This window comes from Cynara cardunculus, assembly GCF_001531365.2.
Source record: "Cynara cardunculus var. scolymus isolate 2C chromosome LG 2, CcrdV1, whole genome shotgun sequence".
Taxonomy (NCBI): Eukaryota; Viridiplantae; Streptophyta; class Magnoliopsida; order Asterales; family Asteraceae; genus Cynara; species Cynara cardunculus.
The window spans coordinates 18,076,266-18,094,184 of record NC_037529.1 but is presented as its reverse complement, the minus strand read 5'-3'; the positions used below and the strand labels follow the sequence as shown (position 1 = coordinate 18,094,184).

The 17,919-nt window shown below is 34.7% G+C and overlaps 1 protein-coding gene across 1 annotated transcript; it reads left to right on the top strand.

The window, feature by feature from the left end:
- The first annotated feature begins 400 nt into the window (after positions 1–400).
- LOC112506489 (chlorophyll synthase, chloroplastic) lies at positions 401–6,699 on the top strand. The gene is made up of 15 exons (XM_025110580.1): positions 401–597; positions 696–743; positions 1,034–1,122; positions 1,472–1,559; positions 1,928–2,013; positions 2,110–2,196; positions 2,279–2,344; positions 2,418–2,501; positions 3,086–3,147; positions 3,706–3,781; positions 4,241–4,303; positions 4,398–4,479; positions 5,320–5,396; positions 5,877–5,924; positions 6,385–6,699. The coding sequence occupies exons 1-15, from the start codon at positions 477–479 to the stop codon at positions 6,445–6,447; spliced, it is 1,140 nt and encodes a 379-aa protein (XP_024966348.1). The 5' UTR covers positions 401–476; the 3' UTR covers positions 6,448–6,699.
- Positions 6,700–17,919: the final 11,220 nt, after the last annotated feature.

Below are 17,919 nucleotides of genomic sequence, written 5' to 3'. Positions count from 1 at the left end.
TCTAAAACTGTATATATTTTCATAGTGAATATCTATTTTGGGATGGAGGGAGTAATACTTATCAAGTTTTCTACCAATGTGGGGTAAACTACACTAAAATGAAATGTTAAGTTCGAAAATGTCATATTATTCCGAGCTGTTACTATATACATTCAAGAACACAAAAAGGAGTCTGATTTTGATGCTAAGGCGAGTCTTTGAACCGTACTTCCGTTTGGTATGCCAAAAACGGAGTTAAATCGTTCGGATCATACTGTAAACACCCTTAAAACTAACCCTAGTTAGAACTAGGTTTGAACCTAACCCTAGTTAGTTGGTCAATTTAAAAAGTCAAAATAAAAGATGAAAAAGGGTCAAAGTCTATGATGACATAAGAGTGTCACCCGTTAGAGCTAACAAAGGGGGAAGCCAACAAACGTATCGAAGAAAAAGAGTTATCTCTTTCTAAAAACTGCCCATAACACTCCTTGGCTTCAATGGCTACCATGGCTTCTTCTTTGCTCAATACTGTCTCTTCTTCTATTAGACTCTCCAATTCCAGCTCAAACCCACGGCGTACTTTATCATTGCCAACACCCATTTCTCTCTCTCGTTCTCGTAAGCTCAATCCCAAGCTTTTTATAAGTTTTTCAACTTTCAGATTAGCTGCTTGTATGTGCGTTTAAGATTCGTTTACTTTTGATTGAATTGATTAGGGAAAAGGATAACAACAATCAGAGCAACGGAGACAGATGCAAACGAAGGTTTGTTGGGGGGATATAATATCCATTTAACTTGATTAAATGCTCCTTCTATGTCCTAAAAACGCTACACTTGGATTTTTGTGGTCAAACATACTAGCGATTGCTATTGATTTTGATTGAAATCAGCGACGAACGGTTTAGAAATCTATATAAATTACTATATCAAAAAATGGTTTGACATCCAAATTCAGAGTGTATGTTTCTGGGTGTTGAGCTTGAATGTGTATTATTGTTTGGGATTAATCTTACTCTTTGTTTTTTTCCTTCTTTTCTTGGGTTTTCTAATGCAGTTAAAGCTAAAGCACCAGAGAAGGCGCCGGCTGCAAGTGGCTCGGGCTTTAATCAAATTCTTGGCATCAAAGGGGCTAAGCAAGAAACTGTTAAGTTTTTCGTTTCTTTTGTTCTTCATGTATTATGATTTATGAATCTATTTTTATTTATTTTCTGTGCTTACTGAAGTGCCCAATCAAGAAGCTTTGAGTTTCTTTTGCTTCTCAATTACACTTTTTCATTGTTTTCAACTATACCACACAACTAATCGACTTGTGATTACCAGCTTGGATACCGATTCTACTACACAGTGTCTTGAGTTCTTTCCCCATCATGGTTTTGCTGAAGAGCAATATTTTTAATGTAGTGGGATTGATTATTTAGGCTAACACTCACCTCGTTTAAGCTTCATTTTGGATCTTAACAATGCTTTTTGTTTGCTTTTGTTTTTGGTACAGGATATTTGGAAGATCCGTGTTCAACTTACAAAGCCTGTTACCTGGCCTCCATTGATTTGGGGAGTAGTCTGTGGAGCTGCTGCTTCTGGTAATTTACACTCTTTTTGAGTTGGAACATCTTCAAGGCAACTAACAAGCCACATTAAGAGAAACCTGTTGAATCTTGAGATTTTGAAGTGAACATTAGGCTATTCATTTCGTGTATAAGCCTTATCTGCATAAAGTTTATGAATTAGTTTAACTGTCCCCCATTCACAGAATGAAACTGTTAAATGGCTAAAATGAACTGAATCTCAAGCCACTTGGGGACATCTGAATGCTTCCAGAACTGTATTCTATTATGTATGCGTTTATAGCTAAGTGATTGTGATAGAAAACTCTTGAAACTTTTGATACTTACCTCAAAACCGTATGTGACTATAGATTATGAATGACATAACTTTGCTTGGGTTGCAGGTAACTTCCATTGGACTGTGGAAGATGTTGCTAAATCAATTGTTTGCATGATGATGTCCGGCCCATTTTTAACTGGTTACACACAGGTAAATATCTCATGCTAACAAGTTACCATCTCCCAATTTTATGCAACTTTTTGACGGTCAAAGTAGATTAGTTCATCTTCTTATTCCATTCTTTAGACAATCAATGATTGGTATGATAGAGACATTGATGCTATAAATGAACCTTACCGGCCAATTCCTTCAGGAGCCATATCTGAAAATGAGGTCAGCTTTTTTTTATCATGAATTTGAGTATTTCCTTCATTATTTTATGGGATTCTCAGTTGGATCTTTTCTACACCTTCAGGTCATCACTCAAATTTGGGTGCTTCTTCTAGGAGGCCTTGGAACAGCTGGTATATTAGATGTGTGGGTATGTCTCATCATGTGCCTTTCAATTTTGATTTTGCACTTGACATCATTTCCTAAGGACCATTCTGTTTCAGGCAGGGCATAACTTCCCCTCAATATTTTATCTTGCTCTGGGTGGATCGCTGCTATCTTATATCTACTCAGCTCCGCCTTTAAAGGTAAATTCCTTCTCATGTCTAACTTAAATGTCCTCTCCATATAGAAAAACAATAGCCATGTTTTTCTTTTTCCTCTTTGAAGACTCGGGAAATCTCACCCAAAGGTGAGTAAATTGAGGGGGTAAAAACTTCTCTCTTGCACCCATTAACGTACCCCACAGTCACTCACTGGACAACCCACATTGGATCTGATCAGACCTCTAGGTTCTCATGAGTAAGCTCTAACCATCTGAACACACAAAGCTTGTAGCCCTATTTCCAGCACAATTATTGTGTTTAGAGGCATTTTGTGACACTATTTAGCTGGATTTGATCATTCTGCATATGAAGCAAGATCACACACAAAAAGTAAAAGGGAAAAAGAAACTCTTTTGCTCTTTGAAGCCCAATGGCATGATTTTGTTTTCCACTGTATTTATATAAAAGGGGCAAAAGGGCAACTGGTCTAGCCATTTCTTTTTTCAGAATTCTTCTTAAACCGAGGGAAGTAATGGAACATGTAATTGGGATAGTAGGAGCATCAACTAAAATGAATTTGGTTTGAAAGCAAAAACCTGACTATAATATTCCTTTTGTGATTGCAGCTCAAACAGAATGGATGGATTGGCAACTTTGCACTAGGCGCAAGCTATATTAGCTTACCATGGTTTGATTTCTTATTCCATACCTCTTTGGTTTGACGGTCATCATCAAGTAATATGTATTACGTTTGCTTAAGTTCAATCTTCTGATACCCCTTTCATGCTTGAAAACAACCCCTCTACTCTTTGGGGTAGTGGTCAAGTCTGTGCATACATCTTACCCTCAGACCCCAACTCCGGGTGGTATATTAATGGGATCGTCTGGTTTTTATGCGTGGTAAACTTGTGTTTGACTATGACAAACCCTGAACTTCTCGAAAAGTTTAAGTTCATATGGACCCTTTTAAAATAGAAGCATACAATTGTTTCTATTTGTATGCTTGCATGCATAGTTTTCAATTATCTTTTAAATTTAAGCAAATGCAGATCAGTTTTCAAGTTTAAAGTCCATTGCAATATTGAAAGTCAAAGTTGAATTCTTTCTTTTGTGATAGACAGAGTAATGCTTTCCTTTATGGTATGTTTAAAACTGAAACCTAAGTTGAGTTCAAAATTGAAACTACTACGTGCTTTAACTCCAAATCTAAAAGCCACGCTCATCTACTTTGAACTCTTCATGACAGGTGGGCTGGTCAAGCATTGTTCGGAACCCTTACACCTGACATAGTAGTTCTCACACTATTGTACAGCATAGCTGGGGTATGTAAACTGAATTACCATATTTTATACTCCTCCTTCCTGTTAAATTGCAACAAATTCCATTTTCCAGGATGCCTCCTTGTTACTATTTCCAACATTTCTTATTTGGAAAAATATTCAAGTTAAAGTTGACTATTTGATTAGTATCATCATTTATAAAAAACAATGTTCAAAAACCCAGGCCATTCCTTGACCCAGAATTCTTAGCAGGGAAGGGGTCAGTGGGTCAATTGTGGTTTAATCATTATTGACCTGTAACATCATAAATTAATATTGAGAAATAGTATTGATATTCCTGTTTTTTCGTCATTAAAGAGTATTTTAGGCATTTGATTAATAGTTGAGCGCTTAAATTAAACCATGCTTGGATTCACTTGCTACAAAGTTTTATGGGATGAGTAAATGATAAATGTGAATTATAATTGACCTTTTTTGCTGTTTTTTCTCTTCAAATTGAAGCTTGGTATTGCGATAGTAAATGACTTTAAAAGTGTCGAAGGAGACAGAAAAATGGGACTTCAGGTATTTCTCTACACTTTCTTTTGCATTGTCATATAATTATGTTTGACTTTGATTTAAATCACGATGATTTTTGACTTTATGCAAATCTGATCAGTCCCTTCCAGTGGCTTTTGGCGAGGAGACTGCTAAATGGATATGTGTTGGTGCCATAGACATAACTCAACTCTCTGTAGCAGGTTTGACCATTATTTGTATTTGGCTAATGATTCGATATTTTCCCACTTAAATGTAGGATAACAATGAAGTTAGTAATGCTCCCCTCCATCCAATGAAAAATGCAATGAGTTCAATTTTGGAATTTCCCATTTAATGCTATGGTTGTACCATTTAGTTGTGATGACTTGTTGCAACAAACACATCAAATTTTCAGTAAATGGCATAACAACTCTCTAGCACATGCTGCACCCATATAAGGTGTAAGAAAGTGCTATTCGGTGGTTGTACCATGTCAGCATGATTACATTACAATCTTTAGATTCAAGTTTTTCTCATCAACTAGAAATCAAAAATATATTTCTTTAAAAAAAATTAATGTACCGTATAGTTTGTTTCTGGAAGATAAATTCATAAAGCTGAGATTTAATCCTTGTTTCGTTGGTCATGACTACCATATGATTCTGTTGACCTTCAAGGTCAAACCTAGAACTTATGACATGCGTACATAGATACAAAATGAAGATAACACTGCATTTTACTATTCCAAGTACCTAGTTTATTATTAACTACTTTCTTGGTTTATTTTTTTTCCTACTATGAAAACTGAAATCCAATCCACCTCTATCGTCAAATTAAAATGTATCTACTTTTCTGCAATAAGAACAGTATATATATGTTGCCATATTTTGTCCAAACATTGGTTCGAGTACATCTTACCTTCCCCAGACCCTACCTCAGTGTAGAATTTTCTGGATTTGTTTGATTTATTCTACCAAAAGCTTATGCCATTCGTACGTATTATAGAAAATGGTGAATAAATAACGTTGATGAGCTTGATATTTATTCATTTTTGGTCGCAGGGTACCTTTTAGGAGCTGGTAAACCATATTACGCCTTGGCGCTTCTTGGGTTAATTGTTCCACAGGTCTTTTTTCAGGTAAATGAAATTACTTGCAAAATGGCCATGTCACTGCCTTAGATTGCTGAATTTGATTCTTCAAAAGATGGAAGGATATTCGACAAAGTTACAGTGAATAAATTCTACCACCTTCGTCTCATGAAATTGTAAATTTCAACAAGATCGCATTAACTAAACACGTCCACCTTCAGAAGTGTGGCTTCTAAACAAATGTCTACAATACCCTCTTACAGTGACAAATTGTGGCAATACCATTAAGTAGTTAGTAATGATGACACTTGGTAGAACAGTAATTTTAATTAAAAAAATTTCCAAGAAAAGATGTCCGATATCCCATGATAATTATTGCAATTTGCATGAGACCGCAGGGACTACTAAGTTGAGCCCTCGGCAATGTAATTAATAAAGTTTAGAAAAATGTTTTATCAATCTGATAAAGCTTGTTAAGATAGATATGATTTGAAACTGATAGCTACCAATTCTTGTTTCTTGCTGCAGTTCAAGTACTTCCTCAAAGATCCAGTCAAATATGATGTCAAGTATCAGGTATGTCCTCCATAAATCGTAATCATCCCATCACAAAAGTACCCGTTGACCTTTGAGGTCAAACCTATTACTTACCGAATCCATAATTCATATGGATATTGTCACGGAATGATTTTGCATTTACTATGAAGTTGAACACCATCCTCAAAAAAATTCATCAGTTTGAAGTGTTCAGATAAGTTTTTTAGTTAAAACATGTAATCTCAAAAGTCAATTTTAAATTGTTTGGACTCTTTACTATTCAATAAATCATTTCTCGGACTAAAAAACCAAACGGAGCGAACCCAGTATATCCCACTCAAAAGTAGAGTCAAAGAGGAGGTGCGATGTATGGAGATCTGTCCTCAACGTCAAAGGGTAGAATGACCGTTTTCTTCTCTTTGGAAAGAAGTCTGGTCATGATTTAGATGCTAATGTGTATGAAATTTTGGTACTAAGCTGTGTAATCCTTTGGTTTCAGGCAAGTGCTCAACCATTTCTGATTCTTGGTCTTCTGGTGACTGCCTTAGCTACTAATCATTGATATACAGTTTGAAAATGTATCAAGATAACTTAGAAAAAGGTGCGAAGTCCCACATATGGAGGACGAAAACCCGAAGCAAGTTTCACATTCTCCCCATAATTGTTCCCGATTTTGTTTCACTCTTGCTTTTTATTTTTATTTTGGTTGTTAAAATCTCTCTATTTTCGGATGGCCGAGTCGTTGGTGTGATATGAGACGGTGATTGTTGTATATATAGGATTATTTGACAATTAAACTTATGATTTGCCTTTCTTTTTGCTGCATAATTCATGCTTATTTACAATGTTTCTGGATGTGAAAAACCCAAAAATGGTAACCAACAACCCCTCCGGCATCCCAAATCGCCCCCAGAACATCATATAAAAGACAAATCAGTTATGTAGAGGACTCCCAGAACATCGTATGATAAATTTAATTATTTTTATATTTTGTTTTTATAAATTATTCATTAAGAACGTAATTCAATTCCATTCCAAATCCTACAAACCAAACATACGAAAGATTCAACATCCATTTAAGTGTCCCTGAAGAAATTGGACATGTATATTACATCGAAATGAATTGTGCTACACCCTGAGGTTAGTTATTAGCGTCCATCTTCATTTACTTGTATTATACGTCATGAAAACGATACTTTGAAAAATGAGATGATGAGTTTTACATCTCCATTCATCGCTCTCATCTTCATAAAACTTAAATAAGCTAAACTATAAACTTGTTTATTAAGGCGAGTAAATGACTAAAGCGTCGTTCCATCGTGTAACTTGCATACATCATATTTCGCTAAATCGTTTGTTGATAACTTGATATTTTTATGACAATATAACAAATTTAAATAAATGAGTTCTTAAGTAATTGATTCTCCATACGGGTTTGGGTTCGGGAATATCGTTTCGAGTATTGAAATATTATTATTACATCCGTTCGGTAATAAACGTCCACGTTTAATTTAACTTAAGTTGATTTGTTCAAAGATAAGTGTTCGTTTAAAAAAATAAATTTACGTTTGATTATGACACGATAATATGTTAGAGATCGAAAAATGTTTGAAAAATTTGTTCTAAAATTATTGAGGAAATATTTTCAAAAAAGACATGATTCACAATTAATTGTAAGTGAATTACACTTTTAATACTCCATCCGTCTTTGATAGTACATAAAAGACTGATTTGTTTCTCATAATCGTTGTTAACATCTCCAAAGAACCTCATTGTTACGAAATTGAAAAGTTAGGAGCCGTTTACCCAAATGCTTACTTGACAAACGCTTACAAGTAGGAATCAACATTATAATTTATTTTTATCTGATAAGATTGTAGTACATCAAAACGATATCCTATGCAATAATTTACTCGGTAAGCGCTTACCCGGGTAAGAGTTGTTACCCTCACTTATCGGGTAAGACTCTCAATACTTGTCATTGCTCTTATCAGATAAGATTCTTAGCCCTTGTCATGTTCATCTGGTGAGGAAAATTGCCTATTAAACACTTACCGGGTAAGATTCTTTGCTCTTGCCATGTTCATCCGATGAGAAAAATTGCCTATTAAACACTTACAGGGTAAGATTCTTGGCTCTTGACTTTTAAAAGTCAAGTTTGCTACCAAGGAGTCTTTGAAAAGAAAATATGGAAATTTTCTTATAATTATATATGGATGTTGGAATGAGCTTGTAAGAATCACCATTGATCTCACATTGTCTCATGTGAAGGGACTCGAACCGGTGACATTTAATTGACCTATACTTAAGTTAAAATTTGTTCAATAACTCTACATATATAGGAGAAACTTCAAGAAAATTTTGTGATAGTTATGCAGGATTTTGAGTATCGACTCACAACCACTACTAGAAAACTGACTATTTAAGACACCCAAAATCCGCCGGAAAATTAGTGGCAGGTTACCAACACATTTCCAGTGGATGTTAAAAAAGTCAACTTCAGTTGATCTCCATTGGTAATTCGCCATTAACTACTTAGAGAAAATAAAAAAAAAATCATTTCGGTAAGATTTCCAGCAAACATCTGAACTTTAGAATTTAACAGATTAATTAACTCTAGTTACGTTATTTTTCTGGCGGATTTTGATTAATCAAAAAGCCGCCGGTAATCCACCGGTTAAAATAATGTAATTTTAGTTTTTTTCTTTAAATTCGCTGGAAATCCGCCTGAAAAAAGGCCGCGGGTAATCCGTCAGAAAAGCAAGCTGCCACAAATCTGTCGGAAATATTGATTTATTAATTTTTTCTTTTTTTAAAAATTTTAAATTTTATAAGTTAAACATATTTCCAACGACAGATACTTATCCACTGGAAATCCGCCGGAAATGTGTTAAAATTATAAAACTTCAATTTTTTTGGTAAAATGTTTTCCACGGATCCGGCGGATTTGTGGCGGATTTTAAAAAAAGAAGGCTTATTTGGTGTTTCTTTTTCCCTTTTTTCATGGTTTTAGATTATATATATAATATTTGTATATATACCACATAGTAAATATAGTGGATCATTATTCTTTTATTGAATGCAATACACACACATACATGTGCAATATATACCTACATATAAACACCTAATCCTATGTCATTGCATATTATTGGTTTTTTAATAAATCATAAACATGGGCTTTAATGGATCTTAGTTGAACCAAATACACACCATATACATATATGCAATACATGTATTCTCAAAATACCCAATAGGTCACCCCAATGATTATAAAAAGGATCCATTGTGCTTTAATAGACCCATCGGGTTTTAATAGATCTATTGGACTTGGTCTAATTGGGCTTAAATAAATGTTATTAGGTTTTAATGGATGTTAGTTGCGCTTTAATGGATGCTAGTTGGGCTTTAATGGTTCTTGTTGGGATTTAATGGATCTCTTGGGCTTTAATTGATCTATTGGGTTTTATTTAGTCTTATTAATTGATGTTAGTTGAGCTTTAATGGTTGTATTAGACTTTATTTGGATCTATTGGGTTTTAATGGATGTTAGTTGGACTTTAATGGATCTATTGGGCATTAATGGTTTTTGTTGGGCTTTAATGGATGCTAGTTGAGCTTTAATGGTTCTATTAGGCTTTATTTGAATGTTAGTTGGACTTTATTTGGACTTATTAGGCTATAATGGATCTATTAGGCTTTAGTTGGATCTATTGAGCTTTAATGGTTTCTTGCTGGGATTTAATGGATCTATCGGGCATTATTTGGTTTTATTGGCCGCTGGGAAAAGTGCTTCATTTGATAGTGAACCATGATTTCATATGCTTTGTCGTTGCTATTTATTCCTTGAAAAATACAGATTTGGCACTTTGCAGACCTTCTCGATGCCTACGTCAATGATTGGTTTGCAATCAATCGAACGATTTAACTTAATTACCACCCTAACCTGGTAATTCGAGTCTATGTGACTCATATCTATGTTCTTGGACTCGTACTTTTAATGCAAACATTTCAAAATAGAATCAAACGGAGAATAAATTTTAAACCGATAATATGATATGATATTTTAAAATTGCTATGTTTATCAAAATCAAACAGGTTTAATTAGATAAACTTTTAAAAGCAAAAGATTTTAAGATAAAATCAAATGTTTTTTCTAGAAGGATGGAATGTTTTCCAAAATCAAACATTTTACAAATGTAGACTAAATGCCGCTCATTTAAGGTACTTGTCAAGGCTTATGGATTCTAGTATGGTCAGTGCCTAGCCAATCATACCGGATGATTATCGTGCAAGACAAGGTGATAGGCAACGAGATTTAAGTGAACAGTTGCATAAGCCACTCATAGTTGTGTTTTGCACGACTGATCCCAATAAACCCTAAGTCAAGCATTTAGGTAAGATCACGATACCTTAGTTTGGTAAGTTATTTGGAAATATCAAAGACAGTTGCATTGGCCATTTATGAGGATTTTTAAGGCGTTAAAGTGGGATCAAACGTGCCTAATTTGATAAATGATATATTGAATAGAATCTCACGATCACCTAAGAAATTATGTTGAATATAATTGGATGATTCCTACCCAAATAACTTATTCTCATGAACAATGCATTGGCCATCTATGGAAATTGGTGATATATGTATTTTAGCTCAAATTAAAATACTTTTGAAAGGTTAACTAATTTATTTGGAGATTTTAAAGTTATTAAAATTGATCTTAATTTTGTAGATGTCTGCTAATACCACAAATTATTCAAACTTATCCCAATTTACACTACGGTCAATCTTTGATAAGAAAAAACTGAATAGGTCAAACATCATCGAATGGTTTCACTTCCTAAGGGTTGTCCTTAGACATGAAAAAAAGTTTTATGTTCTAGAGAAACCCCCCCCCCCCCTTTAAACATTTCTGCTAGAACTGCTTCAGTTAAAGTCAGGGTTGCTTGTAATAAGTATGTAAATGACACATTGGATGTTGACTATCTGATGTTAGCCTCCATGACTCCTGAGTTATTGCGGTATCATGAATACATGACTGCTTGGGATATGATTTCCTCATTGAAGTCTATGTTTTAGTTACAAGCTTGGTAGTAGAGGTTTGATACAATCAGGGCAATCCTTGCATGTACAATAACTGAGGGCTCTTTAGTCAATACCTACTTTTGAAAATGATATGGTATCTTAACTAATTAGCCCATCTTTGCTTCCCAGTGAAAAGGGAATTAGCAATCGATTTAGTTCTCAATTCCATAACCAAATCATATGGTCAATTTCATTTTAAACTACAATATGAAAGACTTGATTAAAACTCTCATAGAGCTTCATGACATGCTTAAACCTGCTGATAAAATTATTAAATACAAGTTAGATTTATGCAAACCAAAATAGGCACTTTTGATGATCAAACCTAAAACTAGTAAAGAAAAAGAGGGTGGTTGCTAAGGAAAGAGGAAAAGTCGTAAGTTCCAATAAAGATAAGGGCAAAAGAAAGATTCCCGAGGATTCAGTATGGTACCACTGCAATCACAACGGGTACTGAAAGAAAAACTGCCTAGCCGGCTGAGCAAAAGAAGTAGAAGGCTGTTGTCGGAGCTTCAAGTACGTTTACCATTGATTTTTATTCACTTCAATTATGACTATTGGGTATTGGATACCAGGTGTATACTTACATTTGTACTACTTTACAGGTTTTAAGAAGTGAAGAGAAGATGAAACTAGACCAATCGGAACTAAGGATGGGCAACGGAGCTAAGGTAGTTGTTGTTGCTCAAGGGCACATATGATATGAAGCTGTCATATGGTGTTACCTTCGCACTTAGCAAGTGTTTTAAATGTACCTAGATTTACTAGGAATATAGTTTCACTTTCTCAATTACAACAAACTAAATTTATGTTTACTTTCAAGGGGTGTTTGGAATTGTTATTTAAAACAACTTATGTTTTTTTTGTAAAAGTGCTTATTAACTTATGTGGTATCAAACCGAAGTTAAATAAAACAGGGTTAAATTGTAAACTGATAATAAACAATTTTTCATAAGTCATGAATGATTAACTTATCAAAAACAGCTTATTACCAGTTTGGCACCGGTATAATCATTTTTTTTCTTATCCAAACACCATAAAACAACTTATCACCAGTGCTAGACTGAAATAAGTTAAAAAACAGCTGTTATAAGCAATCTCAAACACCCCCTCAATAATAATACAATTTCAATGTACCTTAACAATGTTTTGTATTATGTGGCCGAACCACTTAGTGGTATTTATAAAACTAATAGTTTTGGTTACAAATGAAATGAATTAAGCATGGCTTCAATCAAACCTACTTGTGACATATAAATAAGAAACGCATAGCCAAACTTCAGGCAGATGGGGTGTGGTTATCATGATGTGATTCATATGATACATTTGAGTCTTGTTTATTAGGCAAGATGTCAAAAGCACCTTTTAAAGGCAAACCCGGACTGCTAGAGTCATTCACACTGATGTATGTGGGCATTTCAGTTTAATCACAAGAAATGGTCATCGCTACTTCATAATCTTTGCTAATGACTTCAGTAGTTACGAGTATGTTTACCTAATGAGAAACAAGCTTGAAAACTTTGAAATATTTAAAGAGTTTTCAAAATGAAGTATGATATCAACTTGGTACAAAATAAATTTGGTCAGATAAAGGTCGTGAATATCTAAAGCCAAGAGTTTATTGGACATCTTAGAGATCATGGGATAGTATCACAACTAACTCCCCCAGGAACACCACAATGGTGTGTCCGAAAGGAGAAATATAACCTTTTTGGGACATGGTTTGCTCTATGATGAGTCATACCACTCTCTTAAAATTTTACGAGGTTATGACGTAGAAACAACTGCCTAAATACAGAACAATGCACCAACCAAAATACTGATAAAATCCCATATATATTATGGAGTGGGAAGATCCTAAAATGTCATGTATGAAAATATGGAGTTGTAATAGTTATGTTAAGCAAGACTTCTAAGAAGCTTGATCCGAGGTCTGAAAAATGCCTCTTTGTAGGATGTCCAAAAGAGACGTATGAATATTACTTTTACAAACCCAACGAGAAAAAATATTTGTTGTGCAGCTTGGTGAGTTCTTAGAAAATAATTTTCTAACAAGAACTACTACGGGGAATATAGTAGAACTTGAGGAAGTTCAAAGAACCACAAGATGAGACTATGGTTGACATTGAACATCAACAAGATGTTGAACCTCAAACAGGTTGTTGAGAAAAATGATGAGATATAAAAGATCAGGTAGGAATCGTCAAGAGTCTGAAAGATATGGTTATCTCATTGGTAGTGACGACACAATTCATGTTGAACCTGTAACCTACTAGGAAGCTGTATCAGGTTTAGAATATGATAAATGACATGATGTCATGAAGGCTAAAACACAGTCTATGTCAGACAACCAAGTTTGGAACTTGGTAGGTTCACCTGCCACCTGCAAAGTCAAAGTGGATATTCAAAAGCAAAATTGACATGGACAGGATTATGCGTACCTATTAAGCTAAGTTGGTATAAAAAGGTTTCACTCAGACTCATGGAGTAGATTACAGTGAGACTTTTTCTATGGTATCTAAGATTAAATCCATCAGGATTCCTCTGGCCATTGATGCATATCATGATTACGAGATATGCAAATGGATGTTAAAACCACGTTCCTTAACGGAACTTTGAGCAAGGACGTGTAGATGGTTTTAAGCATCTAAAAGTATCTAGAAAAGGTATGCAAGCTGGAATCTTGTATATACAAGAAGGTCAATGGGAGCATAGTAATATTCTTGATCCTATATGTCGATGACCTAATGACCATCAAAAACGACATCACAACGCTTGTGGGTGTTAAAGCCTGGTTAGGGAAGTGTTTCCTGATTAAGAATCTAGGAGAGGCGATATACTTCCTTGGCATAAAGATCTATGAAGATAGATCTAAGCTCATAATCAGATTAAGCCAGAGTACATATATTGACAAGATCTCGAAAACGCTTGAAGATGGAGTGTTTCCAAGAGAGGAAACTTGCCAATGGTACATGGCATACAACTGAGCAAGACTTTGTGTCCTATCACTAAAGAGGATATGAACCATATGAAGAGTATTCCTTACGCTTCGGTCATCGGGTCAATTATGTACGCATGCTATGTACTAGACCGGACGTCTTATACCTTAAGCATGACGAGTAAATATTAGTCAAACCTAGGTGATGCTCACTAGGTATCAGTGAAGAATATCTTAAAATATCTGAGGAAAAATAAAGATATGTTCTTACTATACGACTGTCAGGAAAGAGATCTGGGTACCAAAGGGGTGTACATATGCTAGTTTCCAAACCAAAAGAGATAACTTTAAATCGTGGTCGGGATACGTGTTTGTGTTAAAACTGTGAAGTTATGAGCTATAAGAGCTACAGGAACAATAGCAGAATTGACTACAAAATTGGTAGATCATCTTCTAAAACCTATGAGCCAAAGCAAACATGTTGTTCTCTGGTGCATAGGCTTGAAGTTGTTCTCTGGTGCATAGGCTTGAAGTTTTTTTTTTTTTTTTTTTGTAAAAACCTGATCTAATTATTTTAATAAGTTTAGTTGAACAGTAAAATAGTTATGTTTTTATCTAACTTTGGATATTGAATATGGATAGTTACATAAAAAATTCATGTGTTCAATATTAGCATGTTTAAGTATCGTTCAATAAATATGATGAGCATATTATTTATAACTATCCTTGATCGGTTTCTATCAAAGAACTAGTAATAAATAGAGCATTGTAAAGTTTGGTCATAGTACAATTTGGAAGTGCATTAGGTGCAACCAGAGTAACATGCATTTGTTCGGGGGACAAGTGTTGGACAAGACCTACAGTCAGTATCACCGCTTATTAATTAGCATCATAAGGTGAGTCCTAAAATGGTGGACATTCTTATCCTCAGACTTGACATATACATTGGAACCTAATGCAAAAAGAATGTTATATTTTGACATAGTCTAACATTACCTTTAACAAGGCAATCATAAGTGCTATATTGGGTATATCATGAATTATGATAAGTCATCTACATGCAATATTGGATTTTCTTCTCTCAAGTTGAGAGAGATATTTATAGGCCCCTCGATGACATAGTTCGATTCACATGGTAGTAGACAAATGGATTAGTTGAACTAATATCACTATCTGAGAATCAAATATGTTGGAATCAAGAAACATAATCTTCGAACAATAAAGGATGAGATAGATTTATACCTTAAAGTTCAAAACAAAATATCTTGAAGCAAAAGGATAAGGAATGATGCTACCATATGATTGATTGGATCAATAAAAATGTTATCTGTGAATATGTACAATTCTATTAAAGTTTAATATAATTACTAAACCTTATTTAATTATAATTTATCTTTAATTCAGACGAGATAAATAAGGCGTTAGGCTAAATCAATTCCAATGATTGAGAATTAGAATTCGGCCTTTCAGAAATTATACAGAAAATAAACCTTTTCTTTTCTGCAATACACATACAAATCTAGGGTTCTTTTAGGCTAGCACCCGGTGGGAGATCAACGCGTGTTCATGTGTGGATTAACTATAGAGGAATTTGTTGTTGGTTTCTAAGTGCCCCATCAGATACCTCACCACACCTAAAAAGATACAATTCTGAACACTCTATGGCGTGTGATTTAATTTAATGCATCATTGGATCTGATTGGGTTTTATTAGAAAAAGTTTTCTAATTTAGAATTGTAACCAAGCTTTTAAACTTTCGCTGCATCAAACGGTAACAAAATCATATTAAAAGGGTAAGAGGGGTAAACTAAGTTTGAGGTATATCGGTTGTTTTACGATCAATGATCAGGTTGGTAAGGTCGGTTACAGATTGGAACTTCCAGAAGAGCTAAGTGGTATTCACAATACTTTTAACGTGTATAATTTAATAATGTGTTTGGTCGATACTGAAAAAGCAATATTGTTACCCCAAGTTCAAGTGGATGAGAAACTAAACTTAGTCGAGGAATCGGAAGCTATTATCTATTACAAGGTTAAAAAGTTGAGAAAACAAAGAATTCGGTTTAGTAAAGGTTCAGTGACGTTATCATAAGGGTCAAGAGGCTACCTGGGAACCCGAATCAGAAATGAAATCTAAATACCCTCTCTTATTCGGTTGATAGAATTCCGAGGCGAAACTTCTATAAGGAGGAGATGTAATATCCTATTTATTATTATAGAAGTCTCATGGGCCATATGTGTTAAATTCCTATTTGTTGAGGGCTTCTTTTAGAAAAGTTGAAACCCATTTAGGTGGGTTTGCATCTTCTATCATGTTCCAGTGAAAGTTTGTGCTCAATATGTGTTTTAGTAACGATTGCTTAGCAAGTTTCAAGTAGGCTTAGGCTGTCGCGTAAGTCTGTGAGTCATTTTTCGTTTTTCTTTTTTGAATCATTTTGGGATTTATCAAAGGTTTATATTTGTATTTTTGAAGAGTTTGAAAGATTGGCATATTGGTTTTAAAAAGCGCAATGCGGTCCTATGCGTTAAGGGTCCCGGAAGCCGATGCGTGATGCGTGATGCTGATGCGCTCGCATCACGCACGTGATGTGCCCGGTATTCAAAAAATATTTATAAATTAATTATACATATCAATTTCTACCTTAAAAATACTTACCTATCAAAATACTTCATTTATAACATAAAGTAGTTAAAAAAGTGGCATTAGAATCTTAAAAAGTTCGTTTTCTACTTCTTTGTTGGTTGTCAAGTATCGACAACAACTCACGTCACGTTTTAATTGATATGCGATGCTAGGTCTCTCACAGTGCGACTTCTACTTCTTCGCTGTCGGCTTCTTATATTAGGTCTCTCACAGTCTCACGTTCTATTTTACTTAACTAAAAAGCCCAACTAAAAACTGAAAAAGGGAGCTCAAAAATGCAACATACATGATGTGCTGATGCATAAGTGATGCACGCATCGTGTGATGCGTAGGTGATGCAAGCGCATCATGGAATTGCAACGCATCAGACCCTTTGATGCGTTTTCTTCAGCGCATCGCGCATCACAGCGCATTATGCGCGCATTTTTAAACCAAGATTGGAATACGAGTTTTGGTATCACGTGGTTTGATCAAGGAATGGAGATCAATCAAGTGAGGCACACAACCTAGCCCGCGCGACTTAGTCATGCAAGCCACTAATTTGTGGTTTTTCGTTTTCTGTTTCGTGTCGTTTTGGGGACCTTTAAGATATCGAATATGTTCCTTACATAGTGTTTAGAGGTAAGGTTATCTATCTAGCTGGTAATCTACGCTTACTTTATCCAGCTGGTAAGTGTTTGGTTTTGATCATTCAAGTTGATTAAAGTTTATATTGTTGTATATCGTGATCAAGGTGAGTTTTCTTATAACCTTTCAAACTGAAATGCATATGTTATCAAAATATTACTACTTTGATATTATACCTTGTTGGTATGTTTAAATTGTTACCGTTAACTGTGTTACGCGACTGTTACAGCTATGTTACAATTAGTAATCCATGCATAGTGAATTTTACCTTCATCATGGTAAAATCTTACACCTTATTCGAAGTACTAAACTCATCATCCTCATTTTTGTGTATTCCACTGTTTTGGAAGTCATGAATTCTTGATCTGCTTTCATGTTCTGCATCTCCAAAACAATATTTTCAAGCTCTTGAAATTTGCACTTCAAGAAACTCGTTTAGATAAAGTAAGAAAGATATAATCATGCATGATATTGCCGAGTCAAAGTTACCAGATTGCTAGTTTTCATATGAAAATAGAATCTGGATTATGGCCCAAAAATTACATGGTTTTAAACATTTTAGGCTTCCATTTGATTCTCTGTATTATACATATGTGCATATACATACATCTGCCTAATCGTGGGAAACCCCATAGATTATGATGAATGTGAGATCCTGTTAGGATCCAAGCGCTTACCACTACGCCAAAAACAATTGCTGGTGGAGAAGGCGCAACTTATTTCCTTATAGCGTAGTAGTCAG

Coding starts and splice junctions, on each gene's coding strand:
- LOC112506489 (XM_025110580.1), top strand. CDS start 477: ATGGCTACCATGGCTTCTTCTTTGCTCAATACTGTCTCTTCTTCTATT. Junction 2,197..2,278: donor GAGCCATATCTGAAAATGAG/GTCAGCTTTTTT, acceptor CTACACCTTCAG/GTCATCACTCAAATTTGGGT. Junction 4,304..4,397: donor ACAGAAAAATGGGACTTCAG/GTATTTCTCTAC, acceptor AAATCTGATCAG/TCCCTTCCAGTGGCTTTTGG.